At 43.7% G+C, this 27,146-nt stretch overlaps 1 protein-coding gene across 1 annotated transcript in view; it reads right to left on the bottom strand.

The window, feature by feature from the left end:
• ERGIC2 (ERGIC and golgi 2) overlaps nucleotides 1-24,102 on the bottom strand; it is a 46,026-nt gene extending 21,924 nt beyond the window's left edge. Inside the window, exons 1-7 of the mRNA XM_039516345.1 lie at nucleotides 23,793-24,102; nucleotides 12,462-12,509; nucleotides 11,772-11,820; nucleotides 10,213-10,358; nucleotides 7,292-7,400; nucleotides 5,124-5,170; nucleotides 2,532-2,602 (exon numbers count right to left, since the gene is read on the bottom strand). Of these exons, the coding sequence (XP_039372279.1) occupies nucleotides 2,532-2,602; nucleotides 5,124-5,170; nucleotides 7,292-7,400; nucleotides 10,213-10,318 (333 nt within the window). The 5' untranslated portion in view covers nucleotides 10,319-10,358; nucleotides 11,772-11,820; nucleotides 12,462-12,509; nucleotides 23,793-24,102. The remainder of the gene's footprint in view (nucleotides 1-2,531; nucleotides 2,603-5,123; nucleotides 5,171-7,291; nucleotides 7,401-10,212; nucleotides 10,359-11,771; nucleotides 11,821-12,461; nucleotides 12,510-23,792) is intronic.
• Between the last annotated feature and the right edge of the window lie 3,044 nt (nucleotides 24,103-27,146).

Below are 27,146 nucleotides of genomic sequence, written 5' to 3' on the forward strand. Positions count from 1 at the left end.
TCTAAAATGATAGTACCATAGAGTAACAACTATATTTTTTGCTCAAACATGAGAAATCAAGAATAGTCCAGAAGGAAGACAGCCAGTCCTTAAGAAAGAAGTATGAAATAAAAAAGTTTACCAACCTGAAAATCCTGCATGTTCAGACATGTTCCTTTAATCATCTTCAATGCAGCTTCCTCCTGAGAAGGAACACTTCTCATGATGTTGTTTAATTCAGGCAACCAGGCCTTGCATTTCTTTGTTGCACTGTTTGCATTTTGCACGCATGCATGTCTTACCCACAAGTAGAGGAACTTCATTAAAATATTCCCAAACTGGGTCTCTTTTACGGCCTGCTACCATTACAGGTTTTCCCTTCTAGTGAGAGGATGGTATGGGAGATCTTACATCAATGAAGGCTACACTCAGAAAGACCTCAAGACCTCTGAAATATGCTGCTCAAACAGTTTAACTCCTGTTTCTAGTGCCTGTCCCTCCCTTCTCACATTTATCTCCAGACTTCTTCTCCTGGTCCAGATCTATTCTGCCCCCAACAATCTTCGATTAATTGAACTTTTTGAAACTTTGCACTTTTAGACAGAGGTAAGGGACTGACTCTGTGTACACAAATTTGCAGAGAGACAATAGGGTTGAGGTCCGTTATTTCTCACCTCTATATATTATTTATTTATGTAAAAACATTTTTGCTGTTAGCAAGCATGTTATCTCAAGAGACACAAATCCACAGTTTGAGAACTGCAAAACTAAGAGCTTGGCTACACTTGCGAGTTACAGCGCAATAAAGGAGCCTCGGGCTCACTACTTGTCCACACTGGCAAGGCATGTAGAGTGCTCTGACTCCGTGGCTACAGCGCTGCTCGTACTCCACCTTAGCGAGTGGAATAATGTTTGCTGCACCTCCACTGGAGCGCCGCGGCGCCAGTGTTAACGAGATGTTGCATTACTGTGCTCTGATTGACCTCTGGAAACATCCCATAATTCCCTTAAGTCAAGTGGCCACTCTGGTCATTGTTTTGAACTCGCTGTAGGAATGGGGATATGCCTTTTCAAAGCTCTGTTTCTGACAGCTGGCTGTTTATCTGCTCTGGGACAAAGGAATGCTGCTTGCTTTGAGTGAGTGAGAGGGGGACAGAGGTCTGCTGCTGTCTGAACTTACAAGACAGCATGCTGACAGCTCTCAGCCCCCCAAAAACCCACTCTCTCTCTCCCTCCACATATACATACACACACCACACTCCCTGTCACACTCCAGCTGAGAGTATAAACGCTCGGCAGCGTTTTCCCTGCTGCGGTCTCCGAAGGCTGGTTTAAATTCCCAGCGCTCTACAATTGCAAGTGTAGCCATGCCCTAAGCATCTCTGATGGTATCTTCTAGACTGAGCACTGAGTCCCATTGGGTAGATAGAAAGATTAACCTAAATAATCTATACAGAAGCCCCTGCAACTCCATAAGATTGGGTCCCTAATCCATGAACTATTGGAACTCATTTACAAAATCTTTCTTAAACGTTCCATGAATATGTTGTCTCATATTATAGAGTTAGAATTTATAATCCCTATTCCATGATGAGATATCTTTGAGCTATAATGTATCTTAACAAAAACTACCTTTAGATTTAATTTTTTTGATAAAATGCTTTTTGAGGTAAAAACTTATTTAAAAAAAAAATCATTGATTTTTATCCACCCTGGTAAGACGATACCACAATAATGACCATCCATTAAGGTACTTGTAATTTCACTTCAGGTAGCACTGGAAGCTGGTTCTCCAACAGCTGGACAAGAACAACAACAAAACCCACACACATGCACAGGTGCACACACAATGGTACTTGAAAAAGAAATAACAGTCCATGAGGTAGTCTGTTGAACCACTTCAGAGAAAAATGTAAAAAGCCCAAAATGAAAAAGCAAACTCAAGGAACTAACATTAAAAGAATAACCTAAACTGGGGGAGAAGACAACAGAAAACATTTTCAGATTCTACTTTCTCTTTACAGAAATACAAAGCAAAAATCAAGCAAAGCTGCCACTGAGAGCTCCTCATGTATCTAATTGACAGGAAAATGAATATAGAGCCAATTGTTAGCTGTTATAATTCAGCAATAGAAACACTCTTGCTACCTAATGCTGATGTAATTTAATAGCTATAGAATATTCCAATCTATTCATGAATGCGGACCCAAAAGCAGGGAATCTGCTGTAGTTTTCTTAGTTATAGACTTAAATTTGCACACTATCAATAAGCGAGCATGCAGAAAACAGTTCATGCTCACAATGAAGGTGCATTTCTGGACAGCATTTCTTTCTAGTGTGAGCATCTTAAGCTCACACAGCCAATCCTGAAACCAGTTTCGCGTGACAAATCTTTGTGACCATGTGGAGCATAACCGACTTCAGTGTGACTCTGTATGGGTCCAGCTTCAGGACTGGATAGTATTTTTGGAGGTACAGTTTAGCCAAAATGAAAAGACACATCACAGCTAATAAAGAGCACCATCTTTATAAAGAAAATGGAATAAACTTACTGGTTCATAAACTAAACCATCTGCAGAGGTAACCATTGTTTCTGCTAAATCCAAAACATCAGCCCCCACATCTGTTTCAAAAAACAAAACAAAATGGAAAATATTAAAAGAAAAGATAGATATGAATAAAAACAAAAAATATCCAGCAGAAATCAAGCTTGACAACATCTCTTCAAACCTATCAGTAAAACAGCAGATACTAATTAAGGTGAGAAAATCTATTCTTTATTTAGGGAATGCAAGTCTATACCAGTAAAGGAAAAGAGCTGGCAAGAAACTCATGACTGAAAAAACGTTTAAATCCTCCGAACAACAAACCAAACACCTAACAATACCAAAACATCATAGAGACAGGGCAGAGAGAGAGAGAAGGGGACAGACAGTTTTTAGAAGCATCATTTCTCACTGATGTATCACTTTCAGAGAATCTCATTTACTGCTCTTCTTAAACAGTAAGTACTGAACAAAATATTATATTAACTCTAATTATTGTAGCTCTGTATACACACATTTATGCACATTTACATACACACAAATTGATCAGTGCAAACTTAAATATCTTCTATTTACATAAATGCAGTTATCAAATCTAAATGACACTAGTCCAGAGAGAGACTAAGCTATTTAAAAAAAATCAAAGAAGGAAAACACATGAGAAGACAGATTGGTATAATACAGGGGTCGGCAACCTACAGCACGCGTGCCAAAGGTGGCACGCAAACCGATTTCTGACGGCACGCGGGGCAGGCTGAGCCACTCAGCCCGCCGCTCCGTGGTTCCTGCTACTGGCCCCTTGCCAGCCGAGGTCCCGCCGCCAGTCCCACTCAGCACCCACTGCTGGCCTGGGGGAAGGAACCCCAGGCTGGCAGCGGGCTGTGACCCCAGCTGGCAGGAGCCAGCAACTGAAACCCCAGAGCAGTGGCGAGCTGAGCTGCTCAGCCCACCACCGCTCTGGGTTTCCACCGCCAGCTCCTGCCAGCTGGGGTCACAGCCCGCTGCCGCTCTGGGGTTCCCGCTGCTGGTCCCACTCAGCACCCAGGCCTGGGTGAAGGAACCCCAGCGGGCTGAGACTCTGGCTGGCAGGAGCTGGCGGCCGAAACCCCAGAGCGGGGGCGAGCAGAGACGCTCAGCCCACCCCCGAAACCCCAGAGCTGGGCGGGTTGACCCGCTCAGCCCACCGCTGCTCTGGGGTTCCGGCTGCTGGCCCCTTGCCAGCAGGGTCCCCACCGCAGCCCCACTCACTTTGCTTCCGGTTGGAGTTCCAGCGCGGGCCCCCTGCCAGACAGGGTCCAGGCTTCCGGCCCTGCTCAACCCTACCCGCCACCAGCTCCACTCACCTCAGCTGCTGATCTGGGGTTCCAGCCAGTTAACAACTGATCACTCAGAAGCCTGTGTGCAGCTTAAAGTATCTAAATAGGTGCCACCAGACATTGGAAAACTCAGCAAGGAAAAGCCAGGGCAAGAATCACACTAAACTAATAAGATCTGCATTTTAATTTAATTTTAAATAAAGCTTCTGAAACATTTTGAAAACCTTGTTTACTTTACATATAATAGTAGTTTGGTTATATATTATAGACTTGTAGAGAGACCTTCTAAAAAACGTTAATATGTATTACCGGCACGCGAAGCCTTAAATTTGAGTGTATACATGAAGACTCGGCACACCACTGCTGAAAGGTTGCCAACCCCTGGTAGAATACTAACTAAAAAAAGCATACTGATCATATTTAACTCTTATTTAGCACCTTGAATCTCCAAAGAGCATGACAAACAGTAGTTGTGGTAACAGTCTGATGAGATAACTAAGTATTGTTCCCTTTTATCATATGGCAGGAGTGAGGCAAAGAGGTTTAAGGAGTTGCCCAAGACCAAACAGAGAGAGTCTGTATCAGAGCCAGGTTTAGATTTCAGAGAGTTCCTAGCTGCTACTCTTGTGGTAGATTAACAAATTTAAAATAACCCATAAGAGTAGGGAATGGGGTACTTGTAAATCAAACAATTATGAGACACTTCAGCATCACACAATCTAAAAAAAATATAGCTGAGTTAAAGACCCATGAAAAGAGGGATTCAACACAGAATGTAGAAAAAACCTTAACACCAACAATCTGACTAGGAAAAACAGTTTTCCCTGTCAATCAAGGATAACCAAAAAACACAGTGTAGACAAATGTAGTTTAATTACACACTGCTTGTTAAAAAATAGCTGCAAACCTGCGTTTAACAATTATGAAGGCGCTGACTGAACTTGGCCAACCTCAGTATGAAACTGACCCTCTCTCCTGTCTTAGTTTTGTTGTAAATGCCACCAAACAGCAGAGCAAGTTTATGATCTGCCTGACTTATTACTTTGATAAATTGCTCCTCTATCTTTCAGTTAACTATGCCCAATCCTGTGACTCAGGAATAAGCTAAATATTATTGCTCAAAAAAATCTGGAACAATCATACTCTCTTCCTGGACAGCCAAAACCAACATCCAAGATGTCTGAACAAGTTAACATAACCATGTTATTTTTAATCTGAAAGCAATACCAATTTTTTTTCAAAACCACAACCACCAATACTATCATGCTGATGGAATACTTACATTGACACTTCATGGCAACAGTAATATCTATATTCATTCTTAATTTACTGGAAGACAAAAAAGAAAAATTTGCAATATTTATCAAATTTAGTACAGATGCCAAGACAAAATAACTATGAGAATATGTACAGAAATGCACTCCAAAGGCAAAATGAATACCAGTACACCTAAATATTAAGATTTGGGGAAGCTTAGGCAGAGAGGTTTAGTGAGTAGTTTAGAAAGTCACCCAGTATCTATTCATCATTTAAGCCTTTAATATAAGACAAGTGGCAAGGGGAGAACTAGTTTCACAGCAAAATTAAATATTGCAATTAACTTTAAAAACTAAATTAAATATGACTGGTTCAGGAGTTTAGCTACCTCTTATAAAAGCCCAGTGGTTGCAGAAAAGCAGAGTCTCCATTGTCAGCAATATTTTGAAGTATATTTTCATGCAACTCTAGTAGCACACAGCTCCCAATGAATTTAGTGGAATGGGAGGCACATGGTGGGGGGGGGGGGGGCAGGGGTCACAAAGCTAAAACCCTATGCAAGGATTTGAACATCTACTTCTTGTTTTATCATCTCCAGGCACAGGCACCAACTCTGTGGGTGCTCGAGCCCCAGAGCAGCCATGGAAAAAAAATAGTGGGTGCTCAGCATCCACTGGCAACCCTGCCAGTCAACTCCTCCGTGCGCCATGGATCAGCTGTTCAGTGGCATGCAGGAGGTGCGGGTGGGGGTGGAGGAGGAGTAGGGGCAGGTGGAGGCAGAAGGAGGGGTGGGAAGAGGCAGGTGGGAGCAGGAAAAGATGAGATGGGGGTCAAGCACCCCTTGGAAACAGAGGAAGTTGGCGACTATGTCTGCAGGAGCAGATTTTTATTTAATTTCAGTGAGAATCCTCCATGATCACAATTCAACAGCTGCTCTGTCTGACCCAAATTGGGATCTAGCTGCCAGAAAATGCTATTGCCTTTGATACAGACTTCTGTTTTTGTAACTAGGACTTTTCAAGCACCAAAGTACAGCCACTTTTAAAAGCAGGACTTTTCAAGCAGCAAACAAAAAGTCTCATGAATCAGGACTATTCCTTCTACCTATCTGAGATACTTTTATGGCCTCTATCTCCGTAATATCTGAGCACCTCACAATATTTAATGTGTTTATCCTCAGAACATCCTTGTGAGGTGACTCCGTGCTATTAATCCCATTTTACTGATGGAAAACAGAGGCACAGGCAGGCTCAGTGACTTTGCAAAGAAACCTCCTCACCAATATATACTTAAGATGCAGGTTGCACAGTTTAAAAAAGGAAGGTTTGCCACACTCACCCAGCATAGCTTTTCAGCCAAACTTAAGACACACTTTGACGAAGGAGCCAAAGGCTATGTAACTGTGTGCAATAGGAGGATGTCAGTCTGTTAAAATGGATTTTTCTTTGAGGGGAAAACCTGAGTTTTGCATGTATCTCATTTAAATCTATTATAGAAAGTTTTTTTCTGAGTAAAATAGGTCTTTGAACTTTTGACATAACACAATCACCACTTCAAGCCAATTTTCAAAAATGTACGTTGCATCTGTGAATTGGGTTACAGGCTTTAAATAGACAAAGCCTAATCTTCAAAGGCGCTGACCACCTTCAGCTCCCATTGACTTCAAGTGGAGTTGTGAGCACATAGCACCTCAGAAAAATCAGGCAAGCACATGGAACTGACAGCAAAAGTAACTCCAGCCAACCTCAGTTTTCATGACATGTAGTAAGATGACAGGCAACCTTCAGATAGCCCGGTCGCCGACAGCTAACTGCTTTAAAATTAATCTTCAGTACTCTGAACTGCACTCAGAAGCAAAACAAACAGCATACTGATAAAAATGCTGAAAGAGTGCCAGAACAGCACCTCGGGTTTAAGGGTTAGATTTGGCTGAGATTACATCCAAAATGTTGCTGGATTGTAAGCAAGTCTCTTCCCTCTTCATGCAAGGCAGTTGTGTTTCTTTTTCTTACTGAACCTGGCCCCAGCATATTAAACAACAAAACAAAAAGTAAATCATCTGTTTCCATTTTAATTTCAAACTATAATTGCTTATGAGTAGCAAGAACATTTTAAATCCATTCTTTTTCAGAACAGCTGATGAAATGCAGACAACTTAAATTTAAAAGAAATTCTAAGGAATAAAAAAATTACCTAGTAAAATCCTTGTCTACTTCATATTCATATTTCATCCAGGTATCTCGATACACCATAAACTCCATTATGGTTAATAAAGCCATAGCTGTAAATGCTATTAAAGAAACTGAGAAATCAAAAAGAAAAAGGATCAGCTAGTGAGGAAATGTTATTTATTGATGATGTTTACAAGAAAGAGACAATACAAAGAATTTAATACTTAAGGAAGGCATTTTTGTGCAGATAAATGAATTTATTGAGTTGAGATCTTATGGCTTATTTGTAATAAATATAGTTAAGTGCAAAAATTCTCTTAGAAACACATCATCAACTGAACAATTTTCGCATTTACATAGGAAGAACAAAGTTACTGAAAGTCCCAATCCAAAAATATCTTTTGGATATGATGAGCTGTGTCCTCAGAGAACATTTCATAGAGTCCATAAAAATTTTCTCCCTCCACTTCAAGGATGCCACATGATGATAACTTTCCATGAATAAGGGGCACTGGATGGACTTAAGTCCATCATTGCTGATCCTTTCTCAAATACAAAGATAACCACAGAGCAAGATGAGCTTCCCAGCTACTTATTTATAGAAGTGCCCCATCATCATGGTATCCAGGTGCTCCACACCCTCTGCTCAAAGGCTTAGCATACTGTGTGTACAATACATCCATCACCATTCACAGGCCCTGAAAATCAAATCCAGCTCTATCACAATGACAGCACAGAGTACTAAACACAGGACCTGTTGGGATTTTCAGTATTCACATAGAAGATTTCCTTTAGTTAAAACAGCCTAAATAAAAAGTAAAGCCTGATGTTTGCAGCATTACCCTGTAACAGATATGATCATTTCCTGTATATCCTTGGGAGACCTTATTAAATTAAGTTTAAGTAGCTTCAGGTCCATTGTTTTAAATGAATGGTTTATGTATGATTGTGTTCTATTCTATGCACAACTCCTCCAGGAACAACAAGTAGTGGGTGGTGATTAAGGCAAATTAGCAAGGTTGCAACCCCCACAGAGAGACACCAGCTCCTGGGAAGCTCAGATATACCAGTTAAAACTGGATTCTCCACAGACCAACAGACAAAGAAGAGACTTTTGGATAAATAGCCTGAGTTCAAAGTGACTCTGGACCTCCTTTCTGGGCCAGCAAATGGACAGGACCTTCTGCCCCAGGCAGGGCCCCAATCCTTGTGGAAAGGCTGACACCTACCAGAGCCTGAGGTCAGAGTTGGGTGATCTCTAATAAGCTTTTTAGAATGTGTGTAGGCTCTTTAATATTTATAATGTATTTTCTCTGTAATGCTTTCCCCTTAAGAATAAATGAGCTTGCTTTAAAAGAGCTGGGTGGTAACATAGAACTGCTGGCTTTACGCTGTTCATATAGCCTCTGGAGAGAAAACAAAGTGCACATGCTGGCCTGTTTAGGCAGTCTGGCTTGCTGGGAATACCACAGAATAGGCAGGGAACTATGCAGCCTGGAAAAACTTCAGTCTGCAGGGAGACAGATGCAGCTGTCTGCTAAAGAGACGTGTCAGTTGAAGAGCTGGGAGCCTAGAGTGGATGCCCTTGAGGGACTAAGGGGGGGGGGGAATATAGGGGCAGTTGCCCTGAACTGTGACAGACCCCATTTACCTTTCTCTAACTTAAAATGGTTAAGACTGGGCCAAGAAATGCCTAAGGGGCACAAAATGCCTTGGTACCAATCAGGTTTATAGAACCTGGGCTTTCATATCACAGATTTATGCTTCTAGCCTCTGCTAAGAAAAACAAGTAAGGGAAATAAGAGGCACCACTCATTCAATAAGGAGAGGTATCCTGTGTAAGTCACTTGTGCATAATTATCCAGTACAAGGCTGCCAGCTTCTTCTTTCTGTAACAATTACAGATGCACAAAAGTCAGCCCACTTTATCTGTGTTTGAGTGAGCAAAAGAACACATTAGAAAGCACCAAAAACTGGATTAAATGATCAATTTCTAATCCAAGATCAGCATTGCACATCTCCAAAGTTATGCATATCTCCTCATCGTGACTGTGAAATTGCGCATAAAGTCATGCTATTGTGCATGCACACAGAAATACAGTAAAGATGTCTGAGGCTCATCCGGAGGCACGTGCTGTGCATCGCCAGTTAGAAGCATGACTTTGGCCTGGTCTGACACCTATAGATAGAACTGGTGTTTCTTGCAGCTTTAGCATTTGAGAGGAGCCCAGGTGAACACTGAGGCTGTAGTCTGCACAAATACCTTCAGTGGAGGGGGTATTACAGAATTATTGAGTGCTTCCCTCACCCTGCTAACATCACCTCAGTCTTCCAAAGAGGATAGTTAGGAAGATGACTCTTTTTGCATCTGATGTTAAAGTGATATAGAGTTGGACATCAGTTGTGTATCGCTGGTATTTCAGTCCATGCTGTTTCGCAATCTCACCTCATGGCTTCGTATAGATGTTGAACAGAATAGAGAAAAGGACCAATCCTTGTGGGACTCCACAAGTGAGGGCTTTGGAAGGAGGGACACAATAGATGGTCTTATTTTAGTGTAGCTACAGTATAAATCAATTGTATTCCATTTAGAAAATATGCACAGTATGTTTGTGGGGGGAAGATCAATTCATAACGCCCTCTAAAGCTCACTTTGTTAATGTATATCATAGGTGCACATATACCCCTTACATCAGCTTGATTCTTAACTATTGGACAGAATTTCCCGTGTGACAGGTTCATGCATTTTGTCCAACAACAGGAGAAACAAACTGAGTCATCATCTGAAAGGGATTAGCTACGGCACAGTATATATCTTTCAAATCCACATTTGTAAACTGATGCTCATGTCTTCCCCCAATTGAAACATTTACTACCAAAATGCGCTAGAGACACTCACCACATTAATCAGGCCAGGCATCACCAGGTCTCAGTAAGGCTTACCTGTTCCACCACTTGTTGAAGTCTCTACATAGCTCTCAGGAACCTTTGGAAAGGCATCCAACTCTTTCACCAAATTCAGGGTCTTCTTCCGATTCAGTCGCCTCATCTTCAGCACATTCCCCCACTTCCTCCTTCATATATTCACTCTATATTGAGAATAAATTGTTAAAATTAAGAGACACCAACAATCCAGCTTCAGCCCTAAAACTGACCAATTATAGGAATAAATTCCATGGTCCGTGTTATACAGAGGGTCAGCTTAGATCAGAGGTGGGCAAACTATGGCCTGCAGGACACATCCGGCCTGTGGGACCTTCCTGCCTGGCCCTTGAGCTCCCAGCCAGGGAGGCTAACCTCCAGCACCTCCCCTACTGTCCCCCCTCCCCCACAGCCTCAGCTCGCCATGCCGCCAGTGCTCTGGGCAGCAGGGCTGCGAGCTCCTGCTGGGCAGCATGGCTGCGAGAGCTGCTGGCCTGCCCCAGTGCTCTAGACTGCATGGCAGCATGGTTGCCAGTCCTCGTGCTCTGAGCAGCATGGTAAGGGGGCGGGGAGTGAGGGGGGTTGGATAGGTGTGGGAGTCCCGGGGGGCCTGTTAGGGTGGGTGTGGATAGGGGTCGGGCAGTCAGGGGACAGGGCAGTTGGATAGGGGGTGGGATCCCTGGGGGGCGGTTAGGGGTGGGGGGTCCCGGGAGGGGCGGTCAGGGGACAAGGAGCGGGGAAGGTTGGATGGGTCGGGGGTTCTGAGGGGGGCAGTCAGGGGGCGGGAAGTGGGAGGGGGCCAGGCTGTTTGGGGAGGCACAGCCTTCCCTACCTGGCTCTCCATACAATTTCAGAACCCCGATGTGGCCCTCAGGCCAAAGAGTTTAACCACCCCTGGCCTAGATGATCTTAACAATCGGTGAATAATTTACCCTTAGAGATCTTTTGATGAAAGATGCAGTGTAACACCTTCAACATTTATTATAATATATTCTTTCCATTTTACACAACTAAATGATTATCATTATTGACAGATATTGCAGTTAATTAAGATTAAACCCAGTTCTAAATTAAATGTATTAAGACAAACTTCTGACAGTGAATCGAAGTCAGTGCCTTAACTAATGGAGAATGTTGAACATGCTGTGTAGGACTCAGAGGGATTCCACACTGCTCATAGCCTCTCATGTTCAGCTAAGGCAGATTTGTACTGTATGCTAAAGAAAGAATCATCCTGTCAATAACTTGATCACTACTAGTGAAAAAGCAGTATAATTCATAGTGTAAAATTCATTCAAAGATCAATGTGCAACTAAAAATTATTCATTGACAAAATTTCCTTGAAGGAAGTCAAAATAAGCCTTTTTTGTTTGTTTTTTTAAAAACTTGTATATTCTGGATACTCATACCGGCACATCTTTTCATGCTCACAGAAGTAAAGCCGTTTGTTTTCACTGCCCGTGACATGTGCCTGAAAATTACACACCAAATTCTAACACAGGTCACAATGAATCAACTTCCAAATATGCCTACACTTTTGAATTAACTCTCACAAACCCGCAGCACACAAGTTGTCTTACCTTGTCCTGATGACTGTCTTGCTGTTCTTAGGAAAGGTGGAGTGAGGTACTAAAAAGAAAGAACAGAATCCAAAATAACCTGTTAACCTATACATGTCCAGACTCCTGAGACTGCCCCAAAAGTCTCATGCAAATTATGTGCATATGCCCATTGGGACAATAAAGATGCTGTCCTGACTCTGTCCCTAGTTCTGAGGTTGAGAGTGGAGGAAGGGTTGCTGAAGCAGGTCAGTGGAGACTGGAGAGATGCGGGAGCAGGTCAGTGGTGTGAGAGGGTTTGCAGGCCAGAGAGATGAGGATGCCAACAAGTAAGTGGGAAGAGGAGAGGGGAAGGAGGAGTGGCTGAAGCAGGTCAGGAGAGTGAAGATGTGTGGAAGATTGTTAGTGAAAGTCAGGTGTAAAGGGGAATGAAGTAGGGTTGGAGTAACAAAGAATCCTGTGGCACCTTATAGACTAACAGACGTTCTGCAGCATGAGCTTTCGTGGGTGAATACCCACTTCTTCAGATGCAAGGGTTGGAGTGGTGCTGGAAGGGGACAGTGGATGAAGCAGGTTGGGGGCAGGGAGGGGAGTGCTGGAGAAGAACATATTACATATCAGAGAATCTAACACACAATATTTTAAACACCACAGATGTTTATAGTTTGCATCAATATCCAAAAAAGAAGACCAGCAGACAGGTTGTCTTACCTTGACCCTTTGTCTCTCTTGATGTTCTTAGGTATTGTAAGTGAGGCTCTGAAACAAAAAGAAGGAATCCCAAACAAGTCATTATCTGTGTAGCTATTTAGTTTATCAGCAATGCATCCATGCCCATAAACAACTTGAAGTTACAAAGTTACACGTGCATGAAAATCTTTAGCGGTACAGGGCCGGTGTAACAGCAGAATCTGCCCAGCATCCAAACATGCCCTTTTTGCTTCTGCACATGCTCACCCTCCTACCATTGCCTTAATGGTCATATGCACATGCCTATTAGACAAGCAAAGCTCCAGTGAAGCTTCTGCCCTTACTGTGCCTTTTGCCCGAGTTACAATGTGGATCCACTTTCTGCAACGCCCAGAAATTTGCTAATCCAGTTTGGAGACAGGGGTGGGAGTGGAGCAAGTAGAGATAGAGAGAAGAGGCTAGAGTGGGCAGTGCTGGTGTGTGTGTAAGCCAGGGGAAAGAAACCATTCAATTTTAGCTAATTACAACTTAATACATGTTGTGACTACCTCCTTTACTATAAACGACACATTTTTCTAGTGAGTGCAAATCAAGGTAGGAAGGTACTGTGAATTAATTCCTTGCTAACTGGCCATTATTACAACTATAGAAGAATAAAAAGTAGGGCTGTCAAGCGATTAAAAAAATTAATCGCACAATTGCGCACTTAATAGAATACCATTATTTAAATATTTTTGATATTTTCTACATTTTCAAATATATTGATTTCAATTACAACACAGAATGCAAAGTGTACAGTGCTCACTTTATATTTTTGATGACAAATATTTTCACAGTAAAAACAAAAGAAATAGTATTTGTCAATTCATCTAATACAAGTACTTTAGTGAAATCTCTTTATCATGAACGTTGATCTTACAAATGTAGAATTATATACCACAAAAAACTGCATTCAAAAATAAAGTAAAACTTTATAGCCTACAAGTCCACTCAGTCCTACTTCAGCCTATTGCTCAGACAAACACGTTTGATTACAATTTGCAGGACATAATGCTGCCCGCTTCTTGTTTACAATGTCACCTGAAAGTGAGAAAAGGTGTTTGCATGGCAATGTTGTAGTTGGAGTCACAAGATATTTATGTGCAAGATGCACTAAAGATTCATATGTCCCTTCATGCTTCAACCACTACTCCACAGGACATGCATCCAAGCTGCTGACGGGCTTTGCTTGAAAACAATCCAAATCAGAGTGGACCTATGTATGTTCATTTTCATTATCGGAGTCAGATGCCACCAGCAGAAGGTTGATTTTCATTTTTTTGGTGGTTCAGGTTCTGTATAGAGCATAGAATATCAGGGATGGAAGGGACCTCAGGAGGTCATCTAGTCCAACCCCCTGCTCAAAGCAGTGCCAATCCCCAGACAGATTTTTGCCCCAGATCCCTAAATAGCCCCCTCAAGGATTGAACTCACAACCCTGGGTTTAGCAGGCCAATGCTAAAACCACTGAGCTATCTCTCCCCTCCCCCCGAGGGATAGCTGTAGTTTCTGCATCGGAGAGTTCCTCTTTTAAGACTTCTAGAAAGCATGCTCCACACCCCGTTCCAATCAGATTTTGGAAGGCACTTCAGATTCTTAAACCTTGGGTTGAGTGCTGTAGCTATTTTTAGAAATCTCACATTAGTACCTTCTTTGCATTTTGTCACATCTGCTGTGAAAGCATTCTTAAAATGAACATGTGCTGAGTCATCATCTAAGACTTCTATAACATGAAATATATGGCAGAATGCAGGTAAAACAGGAGACATACAATTCTCCACAAAGGTGTTCAGTCACAAATTTAATTAACACACTGTTTTTTAAACAAGCATCATCAGCATGGAAGCATGTCCTCTGAAATGGTGGCCGAAGCATGAACGGGCATCCAAACATTTAGCATATCTGGCACGTAAATACCTTGCAATGCCGGCTACAAAAGTGCCATGTGAACACCTGTTCTCATTTTCAGGTGACATTGTAAACAAGAAGCGGGCAGCATTATCTCCTGTAAATGTAAATAAACTTGTTTGTCTTAACGATTGGCTGACCAAGAAGTAGGACTGAGTGGACTTGTAGGTGCTAACATTTTACATTGTTTGTTACATAACTGCACTCAAAACCAAAACAAACAAAAAAAAATCTACATTTGTAAATTACACTTCCACAATAAAGAGATTGCACTACAGTACTTGTGTGAGGTGATTTGAAAAATACTATTTCTTTTGTCTTTCATTTTTACAGTGCAAATATTTGTAATAAAAAATGTTAAGTGAGCATTGTGTTGTAATAGAAATCAATATATTTGAAAATGTAGAAAAACATCCCAAAATATTTAATAAATTTCAATTGGTATGCTATTGTTTAACGGTGCGATTAACTGCGATTAATTTTTTGAATTAATCGCGTGAGTTAACTGCGATTAAATCGAGAGCCCTAATAAAAACTATTAACGATATATATGAAAAGATGCACTGTTCTTTTTCCTAACTGTACTATTTGGAGAGTACTTTATAGGTTCCAATAAAAATTACTGGGCAAATCCTTCCCCAGGGATACAAGCACTGAGAACACTGAACACAGTGGAATTACTGTGATTTCTGTGTGCTAGCACTACAGATATTTTTACAGTTTTACAGTACCTCAACACAAACAAAAACTGCTGCACAGAGAGCCCCACATAAGGAAGAGAGGATATGATACTTCCAAGAGGGAAAGAGGGGTGGCAGGAGGAAACTGACAGAAGAATTTAAGCTAGTGGTTCTCAACCTATTTACCATTCTGGACCGCATATGCTACTCTCTGTGTTATGTGGGCCACATCCACACAATATACATACTGTATGGCCATGAGGATGTCACATCGGTCACAGCTGTGTGCTGACTGGGCTGCAAGCAGCCCGCAGGCTGTGGATTGAGAACCGCTGATTTAAGCAGTCTTTATACATCATAAAAGGCATAAAGGACATTAATCCTTTTTTAAAGGATTTACAGTTTATCTTTAAGGCCTCAATTCTGCAAAGGTCTACGCACATGCATAACTGCAATTCATATGGGACTACTCCTGTGTGTGTGCACAAGTCTTTGCAAGACCAGGGCTGAGGGCTGCTGGTACAGTAATTTCAAAGGGTGGGATGCATTAATCAAAAGGAAAATGTGGGCTGAATATCAGGAGAAATTTGCCAAGGATAAGAACTGATATAATGAGCAATAGCCTTCAAAGGAAAAGGATGGAAGCCAAATGCATTTAAAACTAGACTGAACAAAGGTAAATTTTTCCAGTTGGTCATTTTAATCTTGGGATTATTCCCTTCCCACTTTCAGGGCTTCAGTCTCTCCCCTGCCTTGTATTTTGTGTAGTCATTTGCATCTGTGACGCTATCAAATCAGAATGGTTTTTCCTTCTCTTTTACACCAGTTTTATTCCACTGATTACTCCACAGTGTGAGTAGAGAATCCAGCCCATAATGTAAATGGCTCTACAAGCCCCTGGAGAATCAGGCCCTTCAACACTGCAGAAGTCACCCATGCTGATTTCAGTTTTGAAAGAAAAAAAATTGGTCAATAGATTTCAAAGGGTGTAGACATTTTGGGAGAAGTGTACAGTACCTGGCACAAAGTGCCTACCTGTGGAACACAGACACTGACAGCCAGCTCCTAAGCAACCAGAGGAGATAGCGAACAGGAGCAGCAAACAGGGGAGTTTTGACAAGGAGTTTAGAGAGGGAGCATGAAAGCTAGATAGAATGTTTATTAGACTATAAACTTAGAGTAATAAATGCCTCACACACAAAAAAAAAAACCTGCAAGAGTAAAAATAATGCAGGAAGAAGTGCAGCAGCAGAATGGACTGAATGCAGCATGTATGATCACCTGAGTTGTGGGCAGGTGGCACGTGTGTGCATTTGGTGCAAACAGCTCCGTTGCCCTCTGAGGTAAGTATGGGTTTGAGACAAGCATGCCTGAACTGGAGGAACTAAGGGAGACAGAGAGGTACACAGACAAGACCTTCCGGGCCACATTAGAGCAGTCTCACTCCCAGTCTGACAGCCACTGTGCTACTGAAGAGGATGGAAGTCTTCGGGAAGGAGAACATCAAGCTAGAGCATGGGGAAATGATCCCACAGTTGGGACCATCCCTTCAGATGATGTTATGGTATCTTCTCACAATGAGGATACCTCTCCAGGGGAGGGGATCTCTGTTATTAGGAAGAGATAGGCAATAGTAATCAGGGATTTGACCATTAAGATATAAATATTTGGGTTTGTGATGACTGGGAGAACTACATGGTGAATTGCCTGCTGGGTGCAAAGGTTGCAGTCTTCTCAAGACACCTAGCCAGATGTATGTGCAATGCTGGGAAGGAGCTGATGGTCATGGTACATTTAAGTACCAATGACATAGGGAAAGGTAGGAAAGAGGCCAAATTTAGGTGGATAGGTAGGAGATTAAAGTCCAGAACCTCCCTAGTGGCATTCTTTGAAATGGTACCAATGCCATGCACAGCGCCAGTTAGACAGGCAGAACTGAAGGATCTCAACATGTGGATGAGATGATCATGTTCAGAGGAAGGACTTAGGTTTATTAGGAACTGGAGAACCTTTTGGGAACAGAGGAGCCTAGACAGGAAGGATGTACTAGCCAGATTACTAGCATGTAAAAATAAAAAGGTCATAGTGGCATTTTAAAACTAAGGGTTTGGGGGAAAGCCAATAGATGCAGAGAAGCACACAGTTCGGGCAAACATATTCCTTAAGGGAGGATTTACTAAAGGGTATACTCTATATCAGGGGTCGGCAACCTTTCAGAAGTGGTGTGCTGAGTCTTCATTTATTCACTCTAATTTAAGGTTTCGCGTGCCAGTAATATATTTAAACATTTTTAGAAGGTCTCTTTCTATAAGTCTATAATATATAACTAATCTATTGTTGTATGTAAAGTAAATAAGGTTTTTAAAATGTTTAAGAAGCTTCATTTAAAATTAAAATGCAGAGCCCCCCGGACCAGTGGCCAGGATCCGGGCAGTGTGAGTACCACTGAAAAATCAGCTCACGTGCCAGGGAGGGATAGCTCAGTGGTTTGAGCATTGGCCTGCTAAACCCAGGGTTGCGAGTTCAATCCTTGAGGGGGCCACTTAGGGATCTGGGGCAAAAATTGGTCCTGCTAGTGAAGGCAGGGGGCTGGACTCTATGACCTTTCAAGGTCCCTTCCAGTTCTAGGAGATTGGTATATCTCCAATTACCTTATTACCTTCGGCACGCATGCTATAGATTGCCTACCCCTGCTCTATATCTTAGTAAAAAGGAGAGGATAAAAGTTGATAGAGTACAAGTAGGAGCTGAAGAGACAGCCAAATTTAAAAAAAAAAAAAATAGAGTCCCATTCAATTATATCACATGAAGGCAGACAACTAAATAGTGACACATTTTATAAGTGCTTGTATACAAATGCCTGAAATCTAAGATGGGTGAACTTGAGTGCCTGGTATTAAATGAGTACACTGATATAACGGGCATCACAGAAACTTGGTGGAACAAGGACAATCAATGGAACACAGTAATACCAGGGTACAAAACATATAGGAATGACAGAGTAGGTCATGTTGGTGGGGGAGTGGCATTATATGGAAAAAAAAGAAAGCATACAGTCAAAAATAGTAAAAGTCTTAAATGAATCAAAACAGTATCATAGCATTGCTATGGATGGAAACTCCATGCTTGAATAATAAGAGTATAGCAATAGGAATATACTACCGACGACCTGATCAGGATGGTGACAGTGACTGTGAAATGCCCAGGGAGATTAGAGAAGCTACAAAAACAAAAACCTAATAATAATGGAGGCTTGCAGCTATCCCAATATTGACTAGGAACATGCCATGTCAGAGCAGGATGAAGAGATAAAATTTGTAGATACTTATTTAACTTAAAATAGGAAGTAAACAAAAATGAGGAGGCTAGTTAAATGGAAATTAAAGGAATAGTTACAAGAGTGAAGTGCCTAAAAGCTGCATGGACACCATTTAAAAACATCATAATAGAGGCTCAAACTATAAGTATACTCCAAATAAAAATTTAAACAAAAAACAGTAAGAGGATGCCACCATTGGTAAACAATGCTACCATGGGTAAACAGTAGAGTAAAAGAGGCAGTTAGAGACAAAAAGACATCCTTTAAAAAATGGACGTCAAATCCTACTGAGGAAAATAGAAAGGAGCATAAACTCTGGCAAGTTAAGTATAAAAGTATGATTAGGCAGTCCAAAAAGAGAATGTAAAGAGCAAAAGAGACAAAAATTAACAGCAAAAAAAAAATTTTTTTAAATACATCAAAAGTGTGCCAAACAATCAGTGGGGCCACCACACAATCGAGGTGCTAAAGGGAACACTCAGGGAAGACAAGGCCATTGCAGAAAAGCTAAATGAAATGAATTATTTTCATCCATCATCACTACAGAGGATGTGAGGGAGATTCCCACACCTGACCCATTCTTTTAAGATGGCAGATCTGAGGAACTATCCCAGATTGAGATGTCAGTAAAGGAGGTTTGGGAACAAATTGATATATTAAACAGTAATAAGTCCCCAGGACCAGATGGTATTCACCTAAGAAGAAACTCAAATATGAAATTGAAAAATTAACTGTGATATGTAATCTATCACTTAAATCAGCCTCTGTGCCAGATGACTGAGGACAGCTATTGTAATGCCCACAATTTTAAAAAAAGGATCCAGAAGTGATCCTGGCAATTACAGGCCAGTATGCCTATCTTCGGCACCAGGCAAAATGGTTGAAACTATAGTAAAGAACAACATTATCAGATACATGGACGAACACGATTTGTTGGAGAAGAGTCAACATAGCTTTTGAAAAAGGGAAATCATGCCTCACCAATCTATTAGAATTCTCTGAGGGGGTCAAGAAACACATGAACAAGAGTGATATGGTGTACTTGGACAAGGTCCCTAACCAAAGGCTCTTAAGCAAAGTACGAAGTCATGGGATAAAAAGGAAGGTCCTCTCATGGATTAAAAGATCCAAAAGATTAAAACTGGTTAAAAGATAGGAAACAAAGGGTAGGAATAAATTATCAGTTTTCACAGTGGTGAGAGGTAAATACAATCGTCCTCCAAGGATCTGTACTGGGATCAGTACTGTTCAACATATTCATAAGTGATCTGGAAAAAGGGGTAAACAGTGAGGTGGCAAAGTTTGAACACGATACAGAATTATTCAAGATATTAAAGTCCAAATCAGACTGTGAAGAGTTACAAAGGGGTCTCACAAAACTGGGTGACTAGACAACAAAATGGCAGATGAAATTCAATGTTGATAAATGCAAAGTAATTCACATTCAAAAACATAATCCCAACTATACATACAAATTGATGGAGTCTAAATTAGCTGTTACCACTCAAGAAAGAGATCGTGAAGTCATTGTGAATAGTTCTCTGAAAAACATCTGCTCAATGTGCAGCAGCAGTCAAAAAAGCTAACATTCTGTTAGCAACCATTAGGAAAGGGATAGATAAACAGAAAATATCATAATGCCTCTAAATAGATCCATGGTACACCCACACCTTGAATACTGAATGCATTTCTGGTCTCCCTATCTCAAAAAAGGAAAAATTATAGGCAGCCAGTTTAAAACAAACATAAGGAAGTACTTCTTCACACAATGGACAGTCAGCCTTTGGAAATCATTGCCCGGGGATGCTGTGGAGGCCAAAAGTATAACTGGGTTCAAACAAAAATGAGATAAATTAATGGAGGATAGGTCTATCAATGGCTATTAGCCAAGATGATCAGGGATGCAACCCCATGCTCTGGGTGTCTCTAAACTTCCTACTGCCAGAAGCTGGGACTGGACAACAGGAAATGGATCACTCGATAAGTTACCCTGTTCTGTTCATTGCCTCTGAAGCATCTGGAACTGGCCACTCTCAGAAGACAGATACTGGGCAAGATGGACTGTTAGTCTGGCCCAGTATGGCCGTTTTTATGACATTATCCAAGGGGAACTGTGCATCTCACAATCTTCAGGCATAGAGTTGCTTGCCGGGAACTAAGATGACTAACGGACACATTCTCTGCCAGGGATATATTTTGATCAGTACTAACCTTTCAGTCAGTATCAATACTGCCTCAGCTCCCTTTCAAAAGGATTGAAACTTGAGATCATTCTGCCAAATATCCAACACTTACAGAGCAGAAAAAAGACAGACTGAAAAATTTTATGCATCCCTGAACCCAAGGCCTAAGGAAACCTGATAAACATGTGGGAAAAGACAAGCCACAATATAGAACATGAACACAGAGTTACTCCCATTTCCAATATTTTAGAGGGCAGAGCAAGTTCATCAGACAAGGGAATCTCAAAGTGAGTAAAGTTTGAAAAGACAACTGCATTCCTCTTGGTATTAAATAAGGTATTTAAATTTAAGAAAGAGAGAACACTAAAATTAGAAGGAACAGAAAACAAATGAGTGGAAAAGGAGAGTAGCTCCAGTCTTTCAGGGCTCTGGAAAAAGCTGACTTGTAAAGGGGGATATGCAGAGGACCACAATTAAGTTCTCACTGAATTCTGGTCGTCTATCTTGGGCATTTTGGTGTCCCTGGTGCTATTTGGATAATGATTAACTGGATTGACACACAAAACAGAGATCACAGAAAAAAAGAGCAACATCTGCTACAGTAGGCACAAGACTGGGGCAAATATGACTTCACGTGACTTGCATTCTCCTTATCCTGGAGCCAGCTGGCTCCCAGTGCAAGTTACAGCATTCTTATGGCTCTTATGTCCAGCAGCCAATGCCATAAAGTGCCATTCTGCAGCCAGAGATTATCTTGACCCAACTCCCTTTGCCCCCTGAAATGTTCCCTACAATGGGGACTAGAAGAAGCAATAGGCAGAGAGATACACTCTTTATATCACCAGGGACCTGGATCTGCCAGATTACTTGATACTATGCATCACCAGCAAGGCCACAGTTTTTTTTAAGACACAGACATCTCCATAAAATTTTAATGGAAACAAAATATTGCAGTAAGATTATTTTCCTGAATCCAAGATAAAACAGTGAAAACACTTTAACTGTAATAACATATGTAATCGCATCATGCTAACTCAGCATACACACTAATCATAATGCATTTGAGTACTGAGGTACTTATGCAGGTTACTGTTCATCAGTAAAACAAACAGTCTTTAATCTGTGCTCTTTCAAACACACCTCCAAGAGACTGCAGCCTATCAGCAACTGCCAAATTACCTTCATCAGCCTGTTAGATAAAGGGAGTGGAGAAGAAGAATGAAGTCTACCTGGCAAAGACTGAAACATGTCCGAAGTTTATTATGCTCAAAGCGAAAGAACTGACCCTTCCCGACTGTCTTCTTTCTACACAGATTTAGTTAACTACAGTATTTAACAAAACCCACACCACAATTTGAGAACAGGATTCACCCATCTAAACAAAAAAGTAACAGTTTTGCCTTTTTTTTTTTTTTTTTTTTTTTTTAAATCAGTGATTTGTGCAGCCCCTGGTACAGGGATTGGGGGGGGGAGGAGGGAAAGGAGGTCACCCAAGAGGTCTCAAATCTGCAGATTTTAAATCACAAAAGAAACAGAACACAAAACAATTTCCGAGAACTAGGATGTTATTACGCAGTTTAGCCCAGTAATAGATATGTACATTCATATGTATGTGTGTGCGCACAGCCTGGAACATTGTAACTATGCTGAAGATGTCAAAGGGAATGATAGAGGCACATGGGAGATGAACAAACAATCAAATTACAAAGCAAGTTTGGAGACTCTTCATCACACTTTTCTTTAAAATCAAAATATTATTATTATGCACTTGACTTTAGGGTCAAATCTGAAAACTGTAGGTGGAATGCATAACAGTAACTTCAAACTCCAGCAAGCAGGTCAGTGAGTCAACACCAGGCAAATACTGTACCAGTGAATTTAGCCCCAAAACTATTACAACAGCAGCAGACAGCAATGTGGGGCTGAATTAATTAACGTTAGCCAGGCACTTTGGGACTGTCAGTGAGAAGGGGCAAGCAAGATGTGTTTAGGACTATTATTATTATTATTCTTGGTAAAAGGGGAACTACAAGAGCCACAAACACTCACTATGCCAGGGGATGGGGGACAGGGAGACAAGAAAGATGGGAGATGATAAAACAGGGATGAAGGGACTGCGAAGAGGAACAAGGAGGAGGATGAAAGGGGAGAGGATAAAGATGTGGGAGGAAAAAGAATGAGGTGAAGGAGTGTGCAGGAGATATAATCTGATGCTGGGGGGCGGAGTGGTAAGGAAGGGGAGGCTAGGGTCAAGGAAGACATATTGGGGAAAGGACCTAGCCAGGGCTAAGAAGGGGATCTTTGGAGAAAGAGATAGGGGCAAGGGATGAGAAAAGAAGAGGAAGATTACAGGTGGAGGGAGTGGGAGGGGCTGAGAAAGGGATATGGGAGACAGCAGGATATATAGGGTGAGGAGAAAGGAATGTTGGGGGGGGAAGACAGAAGCAGGGAAACGGGAGTGTCAGGGATATAGGGGGCTCAGGGTGAGGAGAAGAGACACGGTGTGTTGGGGAAACAGAAGTTTCAGGGTGAGAGGCAGGGACACAGGGCTCAGGATGAGGGATTCGTGGGGCAGGAGGATGCAAGGGCAGGGGGCTCAGGGTGAGAAGGGACTTGGGTTTCGGGACTATATGGGTTTAGGCTCAGGATGAGGGGTAGGGAAGGGGATATGAGGTATAGGTGGGGAGGGGGCTCAGGGTGAGGAGGGTACCGGGGTTTGGGGAGGGGCACAGGGTGAAGAGGGGCATGGGGGTTGGGGATAGGTGGGGAGGGGCTCAGGCTGGGGAGGGGCACGGGAATTGGGGGATTGGTGGGAGGGGGCTCAGGGTGAGGAGGGGCACAGAGGCTGGGGGGTAGGTTGGGGAGGGGGCTCAGGCTGGGGAGGGGTCCGGGGTTTGGGGAGGGAGGCTCAGGATGAGGACGGGCACGGGGGGCCGGGGTATAGGTGGGGACGGGGCTCAGGGTGGGGAGGGGCACCGAGGCTGGGGGGTAGGTTGGGGAGGGGGCTCAGGCTGGGGAAGGGGTGCCGGGGTTTGGGGAGGAGGCTCAGGGTGAGGAGGGGCACAGGGGTATGGGGGATAGGTGGGGAGGGAGATTCAGGATGAGGACGGGCACGGGGGGCCGGGGGATAGGTGGGGGGGGGGCTCAGGGTGAGCAGGGATACGGGGTGGGGCAGGGGGACACCGGCGGTGCCGAGCGGCTGGGAACGGGGAGAGGCGCCTACCTCGCGGCCCGCCCGCCCGGCCAGTGACCGAGCAGCGGCGCGCTCTTCCCCGCGCTCGGCTCTGGCAGCCCCCGTGGCCCGTGTCTGCGTCTCCGGGTCTGGAGCGGGTGTTCTCCGGGCCAATGAGAAGGCCGCGCGTGCCCTACCGCCAGCGAGCACCGAGACGGGGCGGCTGGAAGGGACCGAGAAAGTGCCTGTCTAGTCCTCCGCGGAGTCCGCGCTCTATGGTTCTGCTCCTCGCTTCCGGCCGGGGCGTTCCTGCCTGGCTTCGTGGCCGGCCTGGGGACGGCGGCCGCCCGCTGCTCCTGCTGGAGCCGGGATCCAGCCGCTCAAATGCGGCGGTTGAACCGATTGACTGTAGCAGCCACCGCTCCTTGTCTGCTGACTTGGGGGTCGCGTTTCCCGGCCCCCCCCTCGCCCCGAGGGCTGGAAACAGCTTTTGGTTTTGTTGTTTTAAAGAGCTGCGAGTCTTACAAAATCCCGGGACTCCTGGAGCTGGGGGCTAAAGAAAATCACCCAGTAGCATGAAACTCTTGATAAGAACATGAGCGTTGTTGGTAGCATGACCAGATGTCCTGATTTTATAGGGACAGGCCTGATTTTGGGGGTCTTTGTCTTATATAGGCTCCTATTACCCCACACCCCCATCCCGATTTTTCACATTTGCTGTCTGGTCACCCTAGTTGTTGGCAATGCGGCAGCCTGCCATCAGCTCCTGTCCTCCAGTCCTGCTCCCTTCCTGGCTGGGCTGCTGCTAGTGAGGGAAAGCTGGGGCTAGCCACCTCCTCACTACTCAGAGGGGTAGCCGTGTTAGTCTGGTTCTGTAGAAGCAGCAAAGAATCCTGTGGCACCTTATAGACTAACAGACGTTTTGCAGCATGAGCTTTCGTGGGTGAATACCCACTTCTTCGGATGCAACTTCTTCTTGCTGCTTCTCCTCACTACTGCCTGCCCCACTGTGTTGCAGGGGTGAGGGAGCCAGTGTTGCTACCGTAACACTCATGATTGTATTGTGAGTCTCGCACTATGAGTCTTGCACTGTTTGGTGCTTTTCTTAAAGCCCCAGACTTTGACAGGTGAGAATCTCAGCTTTCAATTGAATTTTTAGCCCTCATGGTTGTAGAGAAAATCTTGAAAAGGTGACCCAAGTGAACTGTAGAGACAGTGAGCCCTTGTCTACACTACAGCGTTTTGTCAACAAAAGTTATGTGGACAATCAAAAAACGCTATAATAACATCACTATTGCATGTTCACACTACGCTCCCCCTATTGGTAAAGCGCGTCCACACTTGGTATTCTAGCATAGACAGAGAGAGAGCAGTGCACTGTGGGTAGCTATCCCACAGTGCTACCCACCACCTTCTGCAGGTAAGACTTGTGGGAAGCCAGAGTGGATCACAGCATGTCATGGAGGTGGACTTAATGTCCCATGGTGCATTGTTTTCCATCCCAGCATTCTGTGGGCTTCCAGCTGTGTTTTGCAGCATTTTTGTCAATGGCCCCTGTGTATTGTGCACCTTCCATCACTGTGTGAAAGGATGGATCCTGCACTGCTCTCTACTTTTGTGGTAACTGTCATTAACACATTGCTGATATATCATGCACATGCATGCAGGATAACACATGCAGTATATCATGAGCTCCCAATCTGAACAGGAATCAGAGTTCTCTGCCCTGCTGTGTGCCATGGAAAAAAACACCAGATTATTTATGGCATTCATGGAGCAGCTGCACACAGTGGACCATCGCTTTTCGGCTTGGGAAACGAGCACTGAATGGAGGGATCTCATTGTTTGCAAGTTTGGGATGACAAGCAGCGGCTGCAGAACTTTTGAATGTGGAAAGCCACCATGGGCAGCTGGTGAACCAGCCATTGGGAAGGATAGCCCCTGGCCTCTCCCCTTCTGCCTGACGCTCTGCTCCTCACCCTCCCCTTCTGCCTGCCCTCCCCTGCAGGGGCCCAGAGCACCCCCATTGTGGCCCCCGGACCCCCAGCCCTGGAGCTCCGGTTAGGTCCCCAGCCCCAGAGCTCTGGGCGGGCACTCAACCCCAGCCCTGGAGTGCCGCCAGCCCCGGAGCTCCGGGTGGCACGATCCCTGTGCCCCAAGTGCCAGGTGGGCAGCGCAGCCCCAGCTCCAGCACCAGCTGCCCCGAGTCCTGGCGTAACACCAGCCCACCCCAGCCCCAGCCAACCTGGGCTACTACAGAAGAGCAGGAAGTATCTGCACTGCGGGAAAGGGACTGGGGTGGAGTGTGGCTGGGGCCACACCAGGCTGTTTGGGGAGGCACAGCCCATGATACCCACTCATGAAAGCCACCTTCCTGGAACTGTGTGTAGAACTTGCCCCAGCCATGATACACAAGGACATCTCTTAGGCCTGGTCTACGCTGGGGGGGGGGGGGGGTTGATCTAAGGTACGCAACTTCAGCTATGCAAATAGCGTAGCTGAAATCGAAGTACCTTAGTTCGAATTACTTACCCGTCCTCACGGTGCGGGATCGACGTCCGCGGCTCCCCCGTCGACTCCGCCACCGCCATTCGCGGTGGTGGAGTTCCGGAGTCGACGGGAGCGCGTTCGGAGTTCGATATATCGCGTCTAGATGAGACGCGATATATCGAACTCCGAGAAATCGATTGCTACCCGCCGATATGGCAGGTAGTAAGACGTACCCTTATAAAGAAGTGTGTGGCAATCGCAGTGTGGAAGTTGGCGACTCCAGACCACTACCGGTCACTTGCTAATCAGTTTGGAGTCAGGAAGTTGACTGTGAGGGCTGCTGTTAGAGGGCTTATTTCTTTACCCGCTTACTTTCCTGGTCCTTTTTGCATGAACAGAGAGCAACAATACCTGAAGTCCGAAGGTGCAAACAATTTGATGTTTATTGGGGTGAACTTTTAGCAAGCATGATTCCCATTTCCTTCCTTAGCGTTCCCCTTTCCAGCTCTGACACCACAGAGTCTTGCCTGTGTCCCTGTTCCCATTCCCTGTTCCTATTCCCCCGCTTAGTGAAACATAATTTCAATTCCCCCACCCCCATTCCCTGTTCCCATTCCCACCTTTAGCGAAACATGATTTTAATTCCCACACCCCCATTCCCTGTTCCTATTCCCCCACCTCTTACTTCCTGATTGACTGCAGACTATATAGTAAAACTTGAGTTCTGGTTAGCTATACCTTAACCAATCATTTTACTGAAATGTAACTAACCAATCCTAACACATTGTAACATGATTATTTAACCAATTATATTCCATCACCTTAATTGGTTTACACTCAAAAAAATTAATTATACAGGAAACAAAAACAATCACAAAACTAAACAGAGATTATACAGATAAACAATAGGAAAGT

The sequence above is a fragment of the Mauremys reevesii genome, linkage group 1 (assembly GCF_016161935.1).
Source record: "Mauremys reevesii isolate NIE-2019 linkage group 1, ASM1616193v1, whole genome shotgun sequence".
Lineage (NCBI taxonomy): Eukaryota > Metazoa > Chordata > Testudines > Geoemydidae > Mauremys > Mauremys reevesii.